General features: G+C 36.3%; 1 protein-coding gene across 1 annotated transcript in view; it reads right to left on the reverse strand.

Annotated features, from left to right (window-relative positions):
* Window positions 1–13,689, reverse strand: part of LOC111639993 (nicotinamide/nicotinic acid mononucleotide adenylyltransferase 1-like) — a 25,501-nt gene extending 11,812 nt beyond the window's left edge. Inside the window, exon 1 of the mRNA XM_023385986.1 lies at window positions 13,572–13,689. Coding sequence (XP_023241754.1) covers window positions 13,572–13,650 — 79 coding nt within the window. The 5' untranslated portion in view covers window positions 13,651–13,689. The remainder of the gene's footprint in view (window positions 1–13,571) is intronic.
* Window positions 13,690–19,576: the final 5,887 nt, after the last annotated feature.

Raw genomic sequence — 19,576 nt, forward strand, 5'->3', positions numbered from 1 at the left:
GTATAACTAGGGAGTTACGTTCCAAAAAATTGCTGTGTTATGCAAATCCGTGTTATACGAAACAAAGAACTAGTGCGAAAAGGGGGGTTAGGTTCCAAAAATTAAAAAAACATGTTAAATCCTTATTTAAATTGGATTTATTATTAATTTTTTTCATAGGTAAAATACTTATTTATTATTTAAGTAAATATTTTACCAAAGGATTATTCATTTTATATGATCTCAGCATGAGCATCATCAACTGGTAACAGTTTGTGGGTGCATTCGTTAATAGCAGTCGCTCTGCAATGGGAGTGCACTGCTGTTTGTAAGCATTTAGGAACAATGGTGAAAGAAAGATGGCAGTGCCCGCACTATTGATACTATCATGTGGAGGAATCTATAATTCTAAAATGAGTTTTTAGAGGCAAAAGAAAGGTCTCGATTGTATAATTACAAGGAATATTATCATCTATATATTCAAAAATCAATGAATAATTACATGCTTATTATTCTCATGAAATAGTAAAGCAATAAATTAATAACCTTTATTTTATTGAATAAAATAAAACATGGAATTGTCTACAAATAAAGTAATATGTTATAGTGTATTGGATTAAATTTGCAATAAAGACTTCAAAATGTTTTTCATGGAATACTTGAGGCAACTTTTCAAACATCTGTGCTACACAGAACACTGGTTGAGAACCCATTCTAAAAAAAATTGTGAGCGTGGGATGTTAAGGTAGTAACTGATACTAACTAGGAAAATGGAAGGGAAAGAAGGTCGCGCGTCGCGTGGAGAGACAGCAGGAAGTGCTGTGGTAGGCGGACTTGGAGGCATGATTCCTCTCATACCCTCTTTTGCCGGAGATCCAGATGGCCTTAAGGTCACAGATTTTTTTGAGTCCTTAGATGAGATTGGTAAATTGACAAATTGGACCAAGGCGCAATGCTTAGGAGTAGCTAAATTGCAATTAATGGGGATAGCCTGAGATTTTGCATGGAAGGTTGCTATGATGAAAGATGTAACAACTTATGATGAGTTCAAAAAGCTTATGATCAAAAGATTTGAAAAGGAACCTATCTCTTTACAATTACAAAAGTTTCATGCTTACGTGCAAGCACTGGGAGAAGACGTGCAGACTTACACCGTCTGCTTGCAAACCTTAGTGGTAGAAGTTATTAAAGAGCAACCTAGTGATTATGCACAGGAATGGGAAGTTGTAAAACGGTGCCAGCAAAAAGAAAGAGACAAACAGTTATTAGTGCAGTTTATGAGTGGACTCAATGATCGAATAAAGTGACACGTGATGTCAAAGGAACCTGATACCTTCGATAAGGCAATGCGAATAGCTATTAGTGAAGAAAGTATAGAACAATTGACGGGAAGACCCTGGGGAATAATAAGAACTGTAGATAACACTAGCGAAAAGGATACTAACCATAACCCTTTAGAAGAAACATTGACGAAAATTCAGGAGCAACTTCAACGACTGACACCCTCGAACTATAGTAGAGGAGATCCTCGACATGGACCTCCCCATGGTTGGCGTCTGCAGGATTATCGAGACTTGCAACGACAATATCAATCTTCAGGGGGACTAGGCGATGACCCCTGAGGGCCCCGAGATACATACTTGGATAGAACAAGGAGGGAGAATCAGGACCTTACATATGCCCCTTGATATGGAACAAGGAATTTAATGAATAATCTTAGATGTCGAGGGATCAAACGAGCTTGATCAATATCGCCTAAGAGACAAGCATATGGGCGAATTAATAAAGTAAACTAGAGGAAGCTTAGAAGAGGGACCAATCAAGGATCTACTAAGGGTCCCCCGTATTCAAGGAGGGGCCACTTCCAGTCACCTGGAGAAACAAATCATTTCCGATCATCGACAAACAAATACCTAGCAGAAAGCGAGACGCAATTAATATATAGTAACCAAGGGAGAATTAAATCGCTGGGCCGTGATTTCGAACCAAATTTATCTTGTCATATCAATGGATATTCTGTTCGATTGGCCATAGATACCGGCTCTAAAGTAACGCTTCTTTCCTATGCTCTGGTTCAACGAATAGCTCGAGTACAACTTGATAGTACAACTTGATACCAGCCATGGAATCATAACCTATGGAGCCATAGACGTTTGTTTTGAAATTGGCCCTTTATGGTTCTCATACTCTTGCTATATAGTTGATAATTTGATTACCCAACCATTTGATAGATTATTCAGAAGAGATATCATTACCTCACAAAGATTAATGATTTGTTTAGCAAGAGAAATATTAATCCTCCCCGAGGGAGAGGAGATCCCTTTCCAAAAGGGGCCCGAAAGGAAGAGAACAGCAACATTAGCACAGGTGGATAGAAAACGAAATCGTAAGGGCGCCTATATAAATTTTGGAAAATGCACGAGCCCCAGGCAGTCTTCAATCCCAGATATTTATAAAAATAGACCTCCGGAACCAAGATCCACAGAGAATTCAGAACCAACTCGAGAGGTAGTTCTATTGACAGATTGTAATCTTTCCCCAAGAACAGAAGTAATTACAATGGGCCGAATCACCAGAGTGAAGAAAAAGGGCCAAGTTGGAATTATAGAAGCGGGGACACTGCAGCAAGACAGAGTTGTGAGAGCAGATATACTAGTTAAAACTAAGAAGGGAGGACAAGTGCCTATTCGCATAACCAATTTTTCCACTCAACCGAGGAAGATTCCTAAGGGAGAATGTATAGGGACCTTTCTTCGAGCTGAGGAGGACAAACCTTCCCCAAATTCGAAGCCTATCAACCTATCACCTAACCCAAACATTACCAAAGAGGAATTCAGTCGACTATTTGATTGGTCCCATATCAGAAAAAAAAAAAAGAAAAAACCATTACTAGATTTATTATATAAATATCACCATGTATTTGCTACCCACGGTTACGACTTAGGATATTGTCAGGTAGTTGAACATGAAATTAATACCAGAGATGCTTCTCCCATCTATCAACCTCCATATCAGATACCCTATGCTCAGAGGGAGAAAATGAAATCATTGATGAATTACTAGAGAATGATATAATAACCCATTCAAAATCACCATGGTCAGCGCCAGCATTATTGGTTAAAAAGAAGGACCCAGGACTATGGCGTCTCATCATAGACTATAGGAAATTAAATAAAGTGACTAAAAATGATCCATACCCCTTACCTTTGGTGCAGGAAGCTCTCAGCTTGATGGGACAAGCAAAATACTTCTCCACCATGGACACCCTTTCAGGGTTCTGGCAATTAGCCCTAAAGGATAAGGAGAAATCAGCATTTTCTAGTCCCGACCGACGACACTATCAGTGGAATCGTATGCTGATGGGTTTAGCAGGGAGCCCTGCCTCTTGGCAAAGAGCCGCAGACTTTATCCTTCATGGGTTAAAAGGAAAAACCTGCCTCGTCTATATGGACGATATCTTAACCTTCAGCTCAGACTTTCACAGCCATTTAACACGGAACAGATCTTTCAATGTCTGGCTGCTGCTGGCTTAAGATTAAAACCAAAAAAATGCCATTTTTTGCAAAGACAGATTAAATTTTTGGGACATGAGGTATCAGATGAGGGGATATGACCGGACCTGGATAAAATCAATTGTGTATTGACTTTTCCTAAACCTGTTAGCAAACATGATATCAAATCATTCTTAGGCTTAACCGGATATTACCGACGTCATATAAAATCTTATGCAGATATTGCTAAACCGTTAACGAACCTATTAAAGAATGATGCTCAGTTCCAGTGGGGGTAGGAGCAAGAACAAAGTTTTGAAAGACTAAAAAAGATAATCACTTTGGCAAGTATTATCACAGGAAGATGACAAAGGGGAAATGCCCATTGTAAGGAACCAAGTCTGAGCATTATTTTTATTTACTTTTATTTTTGCTTTTTATTATATTTTGTTTGGGGATTGTGTTTTGTTAGGATGAAGGTTTCCTCACTATTCACCTTAGAAACTTAAAAAATAAAGAGAAACCAGCTCACCAATGAGAGAAAAGCACTGTAGAAAAAACTCGCGCACACTTGCGCTCCCGAGCAGAAAAAAGTAAGTTCGCACCGAGAAAAGGGGGGAGACCCCACAAGCACAACTTAGGGACTCGCTAAACCTTAAAGAATAAAAACATCCCGAAAATTGTCAAAAAGAATAATGTAAAAGGTTAGCGAGTATTGTCAGAAAATAGGCTGCCAGACAAATAGAAAAAGTTTATTGTTAGCAAATAAGTATGTAAATGAGGGGAGTGATTGCATTCAGAGTTGTGATGTCACCTCACAGTATAAAATCCGAATCTCAAGTGAAGATGGACGAGGTGAGCTTCTGTTAGCAACGAGCTTGGTGAGCTTCGTAGCAGCAAACGAGAGAAAGGTGTCCGATAGGATAAAATAGTTCCAAGGCAATTTTGAAGTTATTCGATTTGTGGATTGACGATTAGAGAAAGTCTTGAGAATTGAGGAAAAAGGTTCCTAGTATATTGAGGCGATGATTAGGATCTTTAATTCATAAGAATTCTTTTACATAAATTAAGTCTTTGATTTTTGTCAAATTCCAAAGGGGAATAGAATTAAGTTAGAAAATAGATTGATTTGAGTTTTGTCAGGTTGATTCTTATTGATTTTCATTGAATAAATTGTTATTTGATTTTTACTCAATTTTGTATATAGTTATTACTAGAACTTTTATTAAATATTTGATTTGTTATTGACAAACTGTCATTATTTAATTTGGTACACGCTTAAAGTCCAGGCCTGGCACACTAACGCGAATCCGCGTAAAGTACCCGTTAGGGAACGGCTATTTCTGGCACGCAGTCGTGTCGATAATCGTCAGCACGCAGTCGTGTCGATAATCGTCGGAAAAATAATTTAGTACTTTACAACATTGCCTGTGCAAGTTGTATATTACAGAAGCCCGAAAAGAATTATAGCACTACGGAGAAGAAGTGCCTAGCAGTGGTATGAGTGACAAAATATTTTAAACCATATTTATACGGCAGGAAATTCACCATTATAACTGATCACCGCCCATTGAGGTGGCTTATGAGTAATAAGGACTCTAGTTCAAACTCTCACATCGCCCAATGGATTATATTTTTACAGGAATTTGACTTTACTATAGCCCATAAAGCAGGAGATTGCCATAAAAATACAGATGCATTAAGTTGTATTCAACAGATTACCCAGACGTAAGAACTTGTACCTATTTACTCCAAAACCCAAATTCAAGACGAGATCCAAAATGGAATTCCATCATCCAGAACTTAGAAAATATTATTACTGTTCATCCTAACCTTGAGAAATTTTTCTTGGATGAAGAGGAAACCCTCTATCATTTACAACTTACCCATCAGGGGGATACTTTGGAACAATTAGTTATACCATCCATCTTAATACCACATATCTTACATACCTATCATGACACTCCAATTGGCGGTCATTTGGGACCCCAGAAAATGCAACAAAAACTTCAACCCTTATTTTTTTGGCAAACTATGAACCAAGATATAAAGAACTATTGTCAAAATTGTCACAGAGAGTGGTAACGCAAATCCATAGAGTTTACCTTATCAACTGCACACGGGGAAAGCTAAAAGGGTTCAAACCCTAGGCTCGATTAGGACGGATACGTCTGAAGGCCTGGACTGGAGGCAAGCCACCTCCAACCTTATGAACTCGCTCTTTAAGCCAGATGATCCCGAACAAGACACATCAGAACAACGGGAGATTCGCCGGAGTGTTAATTACTACAGATGTGAGGAAAACAGCAACCCATTTAGTAACACAGAATTAAAGTGTGTGATTGGCAGGATGAAAAGGGGCAAAGCCCCAGGGAAAGACAACATAACTAAGGTGATAATATAAGAAGCATACGACATCATAGAGGAAGATCTTCTAAGAGGATTTAATGCCTGCCTAAAGTACGGTATATTTCCGACTGATTGGAAAGTGGGAAGGTTGGTCACTATTATCAAAAGTGAGGACAAGGATAGAGGAGATCCGAGATCGTACCGCCCAATTTGCCTCCTCCCACTTCTAGGGAAGGCGCTAGTAGGCCTTATAAGGCTTCGGCTAAAAATAGACGTGGTGGACAGGACAGAGGAATGTCAATATGGTTTCAGAACAGGTCGATTGACCACGGATGCAATCCAAAGATTAAGACAGGTAGTCGAAACCTCGGACTCTAAGTATGTGTTGGGAGTCTTCTTCGACATAGTTGGCGCTTTTGACCACCTATGGTGGCCGAACATTTTAGCTGAGTTGGCAAAACGGAAATGCCCACAGAACCTATATTGGCTATTAAAAGACTATCTGAATGATAGGAAAGTTACTATTATGGAAAACACTGTAACGAATACAAAACAAATATACAGAGGATGTCCCCAGGGCTCCCTTTTGGGCCTGGACGTATGGAACCTCGTTTTTGACTCAAACTTACGGAACTTAAATGAACAAGGATTCCATACTATCGCTTACGCCGATGATGAGGTGATAATCTTAGAGGCCAACAGCAGAAGAGAACTAGAAGCACAAGGACAACACCTAATGCAAGTCCAGGAAGAATGGGCCAAGGCCCACAAACTACAATTCTCAAAAGAGAAAACAGTTATGGTATTGTTAAAGCCCTGGTTAAAGGGAAGCATGAGTGCTCAAAGACCTCCAACTATCAAGCTTAGCAACAAGACAATCAAATTACAGGATACAGTTAAATATCTTGGTGTCACAATAGGAAAGAACCTTGATGTCACCGAACATATAAAGGCTATTAGTAGCAAAGCAGCTAAGCACTTTAACCGCCTAGGCAGAGTGGCGAAGGCGGAGTGGGGACTAGACCATAGAGCAATGATCACGATATATAAAGGACTTTTCGTCCCAATCTTAAGTTATGCGGCTGCAGCGTGGGTCGATAAAATCAAGGCCCACGGGAGAAGAAAATTGCAGAGTGCACAGCGAACAGCACTTCTGAGGGTTCTGAAAGCGTACAAGACCTGCTCCATGGCAGCATTGCAAGTGGTGGCCAATACGCCACCCATAGAGCACGAAATTTGGAGGGCAGCAGCCCGACACTACATAAGAAGAGGTGAGAACTTCAAAATTTATGATTGCCAATTCGGAAGTGCCAACACAGAGGAAGAAAGACGCGACAGAAGACAGGAAGTAGATAAATATTTACTGGAACTATGGAAGCACGAGTGGAATAACACCAATAAAGGAAGATACACTTTTCAACTTATCAACGATGTTTGCGAGAGACAAAAGATGAAATGGATTAAAAGTGACCACTACATAACACAGTTCATAACTGGACATGGAGACTTCAATAGCAAGCTTTATGGCTTCTCACTCGTGAATGATCCACTGTGTGAATGCGGACAAGAGGACACAGCGATGCGTGTACTATTATACTGTCCGATTTTTGACACCGAGCACCGTCAATCAGATGTACTTATGGAATTAGCATTGAACCAAGTAGAGACAGATGAAGACATAAGGAAGATCTTAAGCAAGAAAAATTTCAAAGAAGTCAGGAAGACAATGAGAACAATCCTCATCAAGAGAAAGAAAATAAGAAACCATTCGACCTAACGTGCACCCGTGGAATAAATAAATAAAATATTGAAGACATTAATTGTAGGTAGGGAATGCATCAAGAAAAGAGGATAGACCGCTGGTATACCTAGGGCAGGGTACAGCGGGGGTGGCCGGAGGGTGTCCTCCTACATGTCAAAATTGTCAATGATGTGCTCTACATAAACAAAAGGATAAATGAACTGAAGCTGAGTTACAGCTATTTCCTCCTTTAACACATTTATTTGAATGTACTGCTATGGATATAGTAGGTCCTTTACCCATTACCAATAACAGAAATAAATATATATTCGTCTTTGTCGATCATTTTAGCCGCTATGCCGAGGCTATACCTCTGCCTAACACCCTTAGTAAAACTATTGCTAAAGCCTTTGTTGTTAATATCATCTTGAGACATTCCACCCCAGTACAACTTCTTACTGATAGAGCTCCAAATTTAATTTCAAAAATGTTCAATGAGGTATGTGAATTACTTCAAATTAAACGACTGCTTACAACAGCTTATCACCTAGCCTGCAACAGAATAGTTGAAAGGTTTAATAGAACTCTCATTGACATTATATCACATTATGTTTCGAAGGATCAACAAGATTGAGACGAGTGGATTCCTTATGCTTTATTCGCCTATAATACCACAGTCCATGCTTCTACCAATGATAGCCTGTTTTTCTTGCTATATGGAAGGGACCCAACATACCCATTTAATCTCATTACCCGTCCTACACGAACGAGATATGATGTGGAAGAGAACTTTGCCGCAGAATTGCAACTACAAATGTCTAACGCACATCGGGTTGCTCAAGAGCACGCTGAGCAAGCTGCTAGAGAACGTCAGAAACAACACCGCCGTACCCATAAAATATCAACCTATCGAGTGGGGGATAGAGTTTTCCTTAACGAGATCGCTCTCTCTCCAGGTCTAAAGAAGCAACTGGCACCCAGATGGTCAGGTCCATTTCGCATTATAACTAAATTGAGCCCTGTTACTTTATAATCGAAATATCCATACCAAAACAACCCTCCATGTCCACGCTAACCGTTTAAAACATGGCACTGCCCAGCAAGAATTAGGAGAAATGAATGAATCTGAAACTCAACCAATCCTAACTTCAAATTCAGCAAAATCCAAAGAACCATTACCTTCCACTTCCATGTTCATAGATCCATGGGATGAAGTCATCCTCACCGAGATACAACAACAGACAGAATCGGAAAGAGGAGACGAAGAAGACGTAACTACCAACGAAGAAACGAGAAAATCTGAACTAACTCCTTCACCTCCTTATGCCTTGAGAAGTCAAGGACCGGTAGAGGAACAACCTTGAATCCTTCCCACTCCTCAACGAAGTCAAATTCCTAAACGAAAGGCTAGCCTGCCTAAGAATGGAGTCAACACTCAACCAAAGGTAACAAAACAAGGGACTTAACGTAAGTGAGAGAAAAAAAAATTGAAGCTACCCCTCCCACCAGTCATCCGGAAGTTATCCCACATGCAGCTCGTACTCCTATATTTCGTTCTCCTTCATCCCACTCCACTTCCCATCCTCCCCACCAGTCCAATCCTAGAAACTCAGCCTCATAACTTTTCTTCATCCCTTCATCTATATATCGTTTGTATTACCATACAAACCATGTTATAAATATTATATGTATTATATAACCAATATCTTTTTTTTTTGTAACCAAAGTTTATCTTTATTAAAACAACATTTATATTTACCTTTAACCACATGTCCGTGTGTTTTATTTTTAACTGCATAACACAAAACGAGAGAGAGAGTGTAAAACCAAATCTGTATACTAGTCATTAAATAAACAATAATAATCTTTGTTTTCATAACTTGTACTCCTATTACCAACATGTAAACAGTAAAAAGAGAGAGAGTAAAAGTCCAACTTATTGATGTTCTTATATCACCATATAAAATTGAATTTGCACCTTCACGAACAAGCCCGATTTTCAAAAGGCCAGAGTGATGTGAGATAGCAGAAATTCCTATATTAGAACTAGTCTTTAAAAGTAACGTTGCGCGAGTTACGCAACAATTGTTGGTCTTAGCTACCTGATAAAGTCTCCCATTACATTTTCTCGAAGGCAACATGATGCTTTCTCGTGAACTATTAACCTCTGCACGTCCGAAATCGTCCATGAATATCACCAGAGACGGCCGAAAAGAGTTAGTCGCCATTTTAGTCCTCGGAGAGGAAAGAAGTCATCGCCCATTTAATCGTCGTCCATTTAATCATCACCCATTTAATAGTCGCCTATAGGATAACCTTTTTTCTGTGTGTGTCAGTGCACGACAGAGCCTGGATAAATCAAAAGGGACATTTTGACTGGATATTTCACCCCTGGATACATCCTGAAAAAGCCCATAAGAAGAACTATTACCTTGTTCTCCGATTCAACACGACCCGACCGGGATATCTATTACTGAAGGTATTTATCACCACGCGAACCTTATGTGAACTCTCTCTCTCCGCAACAAAACTTTATCCAATTTATTTTTAAATAAATCCTTGTTAATTGTTAAGTTTATCTGAGTCACTTCCACATGTTGTCTCTCCATCGGTTAACCTTATGAATCCGTCTGTCCACGTACGGGTCTGCTCGTGCAACGGTGTGACGTAATCGCCATCTCGGTTTCCGTGTTCCGCTAAACACGGTGGTGTCAATCCTGACAGGGCACTAAGGAGGTGCCAACTCGAAAGGTCACAAAATACTGTTTTTCTAAAAGTATACAAATAGTGTGTTGTTAATCAAAAACACTTGTCTTGAAAGAAAAATTTTTTATATTTGTGTTTAATTTTTTCATTATATTTATTTATACAATAAATTAAATTTTGATAATGTTTTCATTTTTGTGTACAATAAATGTAATTTTTGACTAAATTTTTTTAAATGTTAAGGCATTTTACACATAAGAGATGGTAGTAAAAATAAATCAATCTTTGTGAATTCAATGTTCTGAAACATTGTTGTTCAAACTATGGCTCTCAGAACAAATCTGGCCTGTGAACACATATGGCACATCACTTGTAATAGGCTTACTTTATATATATTTATGGAATACATAGAATATTTGAGGAATCAATGACTTTTTTTGACATATAGTAGAGTCAAAATGACAACGTCCATGCTTCCTAATGCAACTGAGTATGCCTAACGGAATTTAGGGGAGAAAATAAAAAAACAGCATTGCATGTGCCTAATAGAAAATAGGCAGGCCCACCAGTGACCAATCGGTCTTCGAACCCATGACTGAACACTGGGAGTTCAGTCATGGGTTCATGCCTCACTCAGACAGGCTGGCCACATGGAGTTTTCCGGGTTCTCTCCAAGTCTGTAATGCCTAAATAGGGGCCAGTTTCCCTTAAAAATCCCTCCCGGAAGGCATCCCCCTAGGCAGATAGCCCAAGTGTTGTGTTGCCATAACTTAATAAACGAAACAAACAATAGAAAATAGGCACAAAAATGAACAGAACACAAAAACAAAGCAATCACCATTGATTGCTTTGTTCTTGGATGCCTTTCCATGTCAGCAAGTGCAAGGACACTCTCCATACCTGGCAGTGCAAGGATCACATCTCCCATGGCCAGCAGCTACAAGGATTGCCTTTCCTATGAGCAGCAGGATCATGGAAAGATTTGTCAGGTGCAGAGATGGCAGAGACAGAGGTGTGTCCTGGGTACCAAAATTTCAAAATCGTTGTGTGGGCAAACAATAAATTCATAAGAAAACTGTCACACACAAGTATGAAAAATCATATTATGAAATACAATATACATTATATTAATAAAAAAATCTAGCAATGAGTTGCATAACTTTCCCAGCTTTTATAAGATTTTATTTTTAAAATAACATCTGTATTATTAATCGAAATAAATAACTAAAATTGTATTTGGTGCCATCTGTTAAGATTTTCTTATAAAAACTTTATATACAGTAGAGCATCGATTATCCGAAAGTCAATCATCCGAAAGAATTCCAGTCGACAAATTTAAATTTTTGCCAGTGCTGTGGCACTGCAATCTTTGGCTATGTCTTGGGCTACTCAAATATTTTACGTTTTTGATACTAAACTAACTTCTGAAGTATAATTTTTTATTGTTTTTATATTTTTCAATATATTTATTTTGTTTGTATAAAATAAAAAAATAATTTTTAACAATACAATAGTCTTCATTAGGCTTAACATCGATGAAAATTCAACGCAAAGTGACACACAATGGAGAAAAATGTCAAGATGGGATAAATTAATATATTTTTTCGTATATAATTGGTTATCCAAAACATCAATCTTCCGAACAACCACAGTCCCCAATTGATTCAGATAATCGACGCTCTACTTATTTTTAATTATTATAAAATTGTAAAATACTTAATTTTTAGGGTAGAGACGAGTTTTATAAAACATTGCTCTACGTATTTTTAATTATTATAAAATTGCAAAATACTTAATTTTTAGGGTAGAGATGAGTTTTATAAAACATTGTAAATGCTAATAAGTAAAATCTTCATTAAGCCCAACAACTCCATCCTCTTGATCTTTCACAACCAAAATTTAATAGCATCAATGCTCCTTTATATACAAACTACCATGCTAAATTTCATTTCTTTATCTTATCCTAAGATATTAAGTGAAATAGACACAAACACACACATATATCCATAAACTGTTTTTGCCATTTTTTTTTTTTTTTACTTTTTTGGGTTCAGGGGTCTCAAAACATGGAGATTTGCAAAAAACTCAGAGGATCAAATTTGACATGATTCCATTACTTTCCCTTGTTATTTATATATAACAGGAAAGTAAAAGTGATTTCAGAATTTTTAAATTTGTAACAGACTAATGAGAAGCTTATCCAAAAGGCATCACATTTAAGTTTGTCCCTGGTGCCAAATGCTCCAGCAACTTATATAGGTATCGAAATAACTTCTTTTGCCGCAGCAAGTGAAAAGTTCACCGGTCTGAATCCGTCAGATACAAAGCTAGCCTCTTCTGTGCCTAATAACTACAATTACTAGAAATTCTGGTTTTACCAATTGACATTAAACATGTCAGACATGTTAAAACAATTAAGAAATATATAACTTAAAGGTCTATTAATTATTATTAATATTCAGTTTCCTTTCAGATATTTTGTATATTTATTCTATTTTCAGTCTGAAAATGTAATTAGCAGTGTGTTGTTATACAATTGGAACTAAGAATCTCTTACATTCTTCTCCATACAAATATACAGTATAATACAAAATGTTCTATTTTTGGCATGCTTTTTTAAATTTAGTCAAAACCTGGAGACAACCTATGGTAATAGGTTGAAAACGTTTGTTAAATAAAAATTTCTCTCTCAGCAAACCTGAAGTGTTGTAATAAGATTGTAGTCTCTATCTGCTTATTATTCATACCAAATACACTTGCACTTGGTATGAATAATGTTTTCTTATTTTGTGCACTTAAATATATTGTCATTTCGAATATTCCACATACACAAACAAATTGTGTAACGAAAATTCTAATTTAGTTATCTTTCTCTTAAAATTCTAAATACATTTAAAAGATTGACATCAATCATCTCTTTAAAATTTTCGTCGAATTTATTTATTAACAAAATATAAACAAACACATTTAATTCGAAAATAAATCAAAAATTTTATTTAAAATAAATCATTAGTAAACGGTATCTATTACCATAATCAAATAGAAAAGTATATCCAAAATCAAAACAGTTATTGCGTAATACGAAAACATTAGTAAACACGTTAGAGACAAGTAGCCTCATTGGACGGCGCATCAACTACGACATTTGTCTGACCAATCACCCGAAAGTACTCAAATCGATCTTAAGGCAATGTCCACCAATATATTCATTCATATAGCGTATATATATATAAAAATGGCTCAATTTGTTCAATTATTTTTATATATTTACAATAATTAACTTCGTTCTCTGAAGATAAACTTACCAAACATTCTAAGATGCATATTCGTTATAGGATTATACGAACCGCAAGCTAAGAGCACAACCCAACAGGGCGAAGACATGTTTACAAGTCAACTAACCCGCTCGATTTCAGCGACGACATGTGGTAGCAATTGCTTTAATTTTTTTTTTTTTTATCTGTTAAATTTATTAATAATAATAAAATTAAAATACCGTTTTAATTGTTTGTAAATAATTAATAGTTAACATTTATTTATTAGTTTCTATAATTAATAAAATGTTGCACGAATATAAATTTTAAATGTTTCTAAAAATAAATGATGGAGCTATTGACCTCAATATTCTTGAACATTAGCATTAAAATATAAATTACATTACTCTATTTATGTAATTTTCTCAGCTATTCAATTAATAAATTCAAAGAAAAATTTAAATTAGATAATTTTATTCTTTACACTTATATATATTTATTTTAAAAATTTATAAGAATAATTTCTACACTAAAGTTACTTCATAGAAAATTATTTAGTCTGCAATTTTGTTGATTTTTATTTTAAAATTTATAGAATCGTGTAAAATCCTAAAATGTAGTAGCAAAATGGCCATACTTTTACACTAAAAAAAATCTTAATGTAATTTTGTTTAGTGATGTAACGAATATTCGGTTACTATTCGGTATTCGGCCTATTTTTCGCTATTCGGCCGAATACCGAATACCTAAAAACAGGAGTAAGAAATAACAAAAACACAGTAAATTAATCATTTTGGTCAGTGGCGTAGCGTGGGTGTCAGCCGCTCGGGGCTGAGGAAAATTTCGCCGCCCCCTTATTTAGGTATCTCAATCTAAAAGACTAAAATTCAGTTTCGTCACAGGAAAAAGTAATGAAAAATTCCGTGCTAGTGTTGCCACCTTTTTAAAATCGCCGACCCTGACGGCAGGTGAGGTTTGTTCGAACAGAAGTTCCTGACGCATGCGTATATCATTTTGCAATGAAGAATAATTTGCAGTGCATGCTGGTTCTAAATCAGTTACAGTTAGGGACTAGGGAAACTTGGGCAGGAGTAACGTAAGTAATCTAGTTCAGTGTTTTTCAATCTTTTTGAATACGCGACCCCTTTACAAGTTAAAAAATTCTGGCGACTCTCCTAGGGCCATATTAAAACTATATCAGTGATTTTAAAAACTATGTATTTAATTTTCTTTCTGTTGAGACAAATTATTGTTGATTAAAATGAAAATTTCAGCAGAATCGACAATAATTTAACACACATAAAGTATGAAACTTCCTTTAATTATAACATCAGGCACAGGGAACTGTTGACCATTTTTTTAGGATCTGAATTTTCAGCTTCTATTTTTCTACTTTTTATTTCCTTTTGCAAATCAGCTCAACACTTTTTCCGCTATCATTTTCTGGGGTGGGCCGTAATTCTCGCTGAAATTGTAGTTTTTTTTTACTGTAGTGTAGGACCTACAAACACTTGTCTTTTTCTTCTACCCGTGACCCCCGTGTAAGGCTTCGCCACTCACAGGTTGAAAAACACTGATCCAGATGACTTAGCCCTATTGGATATTGGAGGTGTAGATGAGTACGAATGAATCGAACAAGTAAAAAAAAAAAAAAAAGGTCGGACGGCGAGTAGGATGGTAACACTATTCCCACTATTCCGTGCTCATTTCAATCGGTCCGAATCGTAGGTGGTCGAAAATATGAAATAAAATGGTTCAAATTCTTACAAGATATTATTATTATTTATTGTGAAATTTTGCCGCCCCTGCCGCCCCCCTACTGATTTTGGTATTTAGATTTAATGTTATCGGGTTAGTGTTGTTTGTTTATATTTATTTATAACTTATAACATGCACAAAATAAAAAAGAAAATAATATTAGTCACATGTATTCACAATTTATAATTACAAGGATCAGCACACGTACACACCTATTCGTTCGAGAATCGTCATACATCTGAGGGTCTGACCCTGCATATCCTTCTTTTTAAGCGCTCGTCTTTGCTCTTCCCTTTCTCTTTCCTCTATCGCTCTAGTCCACGTATGCCTATGCATAAATCATAATACGCGCTCACGATACTTTCGATTTGTCACTTTTCCGTCGTAGATTTCCCATTTTACAATTATGTGACTCATAGCCTGGTGATAAAGGAGAAAAGAGACAAATAGGACGTCAAATTAAGTCACAGTTATGATTTCACAGATTCGAGACAGCTTGGTAGCCCGAACAGCCCCAGGCTTTCGTCCGTGCACGCTAAGTGATTTTCATTACAAGCATTTAGTTTTCCGAAATCTATGACAACAATTGTTTGGCATTGACGGCCGCGAATTTCGCGCCAATAAGCTGCCTCGACTTGTTCGATTATGTTATTTACTGAATTTCATATTTATTTTCACATTTTCACGGTCCTTCTCTGTTCTTTTTCCGTTATTTACACGTGAAGGACTGTAAAAATGTGAAAATAAATATGAAATTCAGTAAATAACATAATCGAACAAGTCGAGGCAGCTTATTGTTATCCACACTTGATATCATCATTTATCACATACTGTCATGACGCTCTTGTCTGTCCGCTACAACTATCAAGAATTAACGCGATTGGCGAAACGTAGTGACAGCGGGCCAATAGAGAGCAGGGTCCTTGCCATAATGCGGTTTGCGCGCCAATTTTCGTACGTGCGTTAATCGAGCCGAATAGTTTGGCCGAATATTCGGTATTCGGCCTGAGGCCGAATATACTATTCGTTGCAACATTAATTTTGTTCTTTTTGTTCAGATTTAGTTAATATGTCCAGCAACGTACTGATTTTATTTTTAAACTAGCTGCAAGGACCCGCTTCGCTGGGCAAAAAGTAACGATAGTGAAGATTAAGATAATTACATTATAGCTAATCTTACCCGTTTTCACAGAATGCAAGAATTAGGTCCCCGTTTCCACACTAATTAGAGAATTTTTACGTTTAGTCAAACGAACTATTTTCAACGTTTCTGGAACGTTCACAATCGTTCTATAATCGAACCAATATTCGAATTTTATGTTCGAATTTAATTCGAACAAAACATTCGAAATAGAAAGCCACTTTCAGCCTCATATCTCCCGCACCCTTATAGTTATCGAGACGCAACCACCCCTATGCACGAATGGAGACTTGAGGCTACTACCACATACAAACACCATTCACGTGCTGTGTGTAGTTTTTGCGGAAAAGTGAAATATAGGGACATACATGTCCATTTATATATATATATAGATAGATATGAAAATGTTTGACAATCTCCAGGAATATTCCTTTATGCTCAGAGGAAATTGTGGCGCTGCAAGGATGACAATTTTAAGACAAGAGCACGAAATTTTATTAAAAGAATAAAATTACATTTTACACATTTACAGTAAATGTTCACTGTAAGATCCTTCTCGGTCGATCATATTTTGCAATCGTAAAATCGAGTAATCAACTGCCGCACGTAACGTTTCAGGACGAATCTTGGACACATGCACTACGGCTTCAGCTCCGATAGGAGTAAGTTACACATGCCCCTGATAAACACGATCTTTCAAATAACCCCACGCTACATTTCCCCTAAAGGTGAAAACCTCAACTAATTTACCCTCGTAAATCTTTTTCCGTGATCTGCATTGCATGTGTACAGAATTTCATTCGATTCGGTTCAGTAGAGTCGGCTCCACCCATGTCTAAGTACTGTCAGTTTAATTCTAACCACCCTGTATTTTTAAGAATTGATGTTTTAATTATTACGAAAGTTTGTTATAACTTTATTAAACATTTTATAATTAGTATGAAGAATTATGTACTACTGTGATCAAGAAGTATCGGAAATAATTCATTTAAATTGAACTCATGCAAGTGGGCGCTGTCGTCGTTTTGTACGACTTTCATAGATATCTAGCAGCAATCAATACGTCATCATCTGTTTTCGTTTGCAAATAAACGCTTGTTTTGAGTGTAAAGAATTTTTGCGCCAGCGATTTTTCAAAATGTCGAGTGTAACTGAACAAAGAATATCAATTAAATTTTTCTAATTTTCAATTAGAGATTCAGACTATGTACAAAAAATTATTTAATTTTTGAGTCTATCAATTAATCCTTTTTCACACACCATAGAAGTAGCCTTTACATTGGTTTGAAGAAATCACTTCATAAAACGAATAACAATAGGTAAAATTTACAATTAAAAACGATCAGACGTCAGCCTTTCATTTTAGGTATCTGACGCCTTAACATTAAAAATTTAGTAAATCTTCTCACCAACTGCCAAGTTTTATACCCTCTGTATCAGGTTCCTGATACAGAGTTCATCATGAAATTGTAACTATATGCAAATCAAAGATAACTCGTATCCACCAATAGAGGGCTTGAACCTGTTACAGAGGGTATAAAACTTGGCAGTTGGTGAGAAGATTTACTAAATATTTAATGTTAAGGCGTCAGATACCTAAAATGAAAGGCTGACGTCTGATCGTTTTTAATTGTAAATTTTACCTATTGTTATTCGTTTTATGAAGTGCTTTCTTCAAACCAATGTAAAGGCTACTTCTATGGTGTGTGAAAAAGGATTAATTGATAGACTCAAAAATTAAATAATTTTTTGTACATAGTCTGAATCTCTAATTGAAAATTAGAAGATAAATATCCTGAGTTCATCATGAAATTGTAACAATTAAATTTTGTTTTCGCAACGGAATTACTGCTACAAAAACGTTTGAAATGTTACAAAAAGTCTTTGGTGACGATAGTACAGTACATCAAAAACAAGAATTTTCGAGTGGTACAAAAAGTTCAAGGAAGGCAGCAAACGCGTAGAAGATAAACTACGCTCTGCTAGACCATCCACTTCAACTGATAAACAATACGTCGCTCGAATCAGAGATTTGGAGCTCGATGATCGTCGTTTAACAATTATGGATATTATTGACTATGTTCCAGTATCATTTGGATCTTGTCAAGCAATTTTATAACATCATTAGAGTTTGTGGCGCGTCATCCCAAAAACGTTGAATTTTTAATTATTTTGTCATTTTATAATAATTAAAATTATACAAAGTTTTTATAACAAAATCTCATAACAGATGGCGCCACACAAAATTTTATTTATTTATTATGATTAATAATATAAAAGTTATTTTTTAAATAAAATCTCATAACAGCCGGGAAAGTTGTGCAACTCGTTGCTAGATTTTTTAAAACTCTCCGTCCTGTAGGAAAAAGAAAACCTTTTTTTCAGGCCCCTCTGGAATCGCCTACATCTATAATGGAGCGGCTGAGTTGTGAGGAATGGGACTGGATATATGTACAGTACATGTACAGTATTGTACATCCGCTCGAGTGTACCTACCTTTTGTGCAACCTGTGGAATAGCAGAGGAGAATGGGGTAAAAGTGCGCAGTGGGGATATAATTAGTTGTATAAATGTCAGGTTGACATTACTGAATTAGTTTATAAGTTCTCTTGCTGAATTGTTTAAAACTTAATGATAACCGATTTGGCGTGAGTAGTTTTGAAATCATGACGTAAGATTCATTTTTTCTCTTTTTTGATATAATATTTTAATTGTTTACATACTATATTTCATAATTATGTATAAACTTAAGAAAATCATTTCTTAGATTTTTTGATAGACTCGTTTCTCGTGTGCATTACGGTGGAATAAACATTTAGAAATGTTCTCGGTGTAGATGGTAGTATCTGTTTTTGAAAAAAACGATGTGGGGCAAATGTTCGCATGCTAATGTGAGGCAAAAATGCACATGAGAACTTGTTTACAGATGAGGATTTTGCGCCTTGTGCAGTAAGATATACATGTTGATAAAGAAACAAATATCTGCAGTATTGGATAGATAAATAAAGAAACATCAACTGGAAGAGTAGTTGCAGATGCAAGGATTGGAGAATATACAAAAATTATTTGAATTTAATGAAAAGTTTTCATTTTTTAAATTAATGTTATTTTTTTATTAAATTCTGTTCATCAATACACACTTTGTATAGCTTTTCGT

This window comes from Centruroides sculpturatus, unplaced genomic scaffold (genome assembly GCF_000671375.1).
Source record: "Centruroides sculpturatus isolate CEXI.00-Female unplaced genomic scaffold, Cexi_2.0 scaffold1385, whole genome shotgun sequence".
NCBI classification, from domain to species: Eukaryota; Metazoa; Arthropoda; class Arachnida; order Scorpiones; family Buthidae; genus Centruroides; species Centruroides sculpturatus.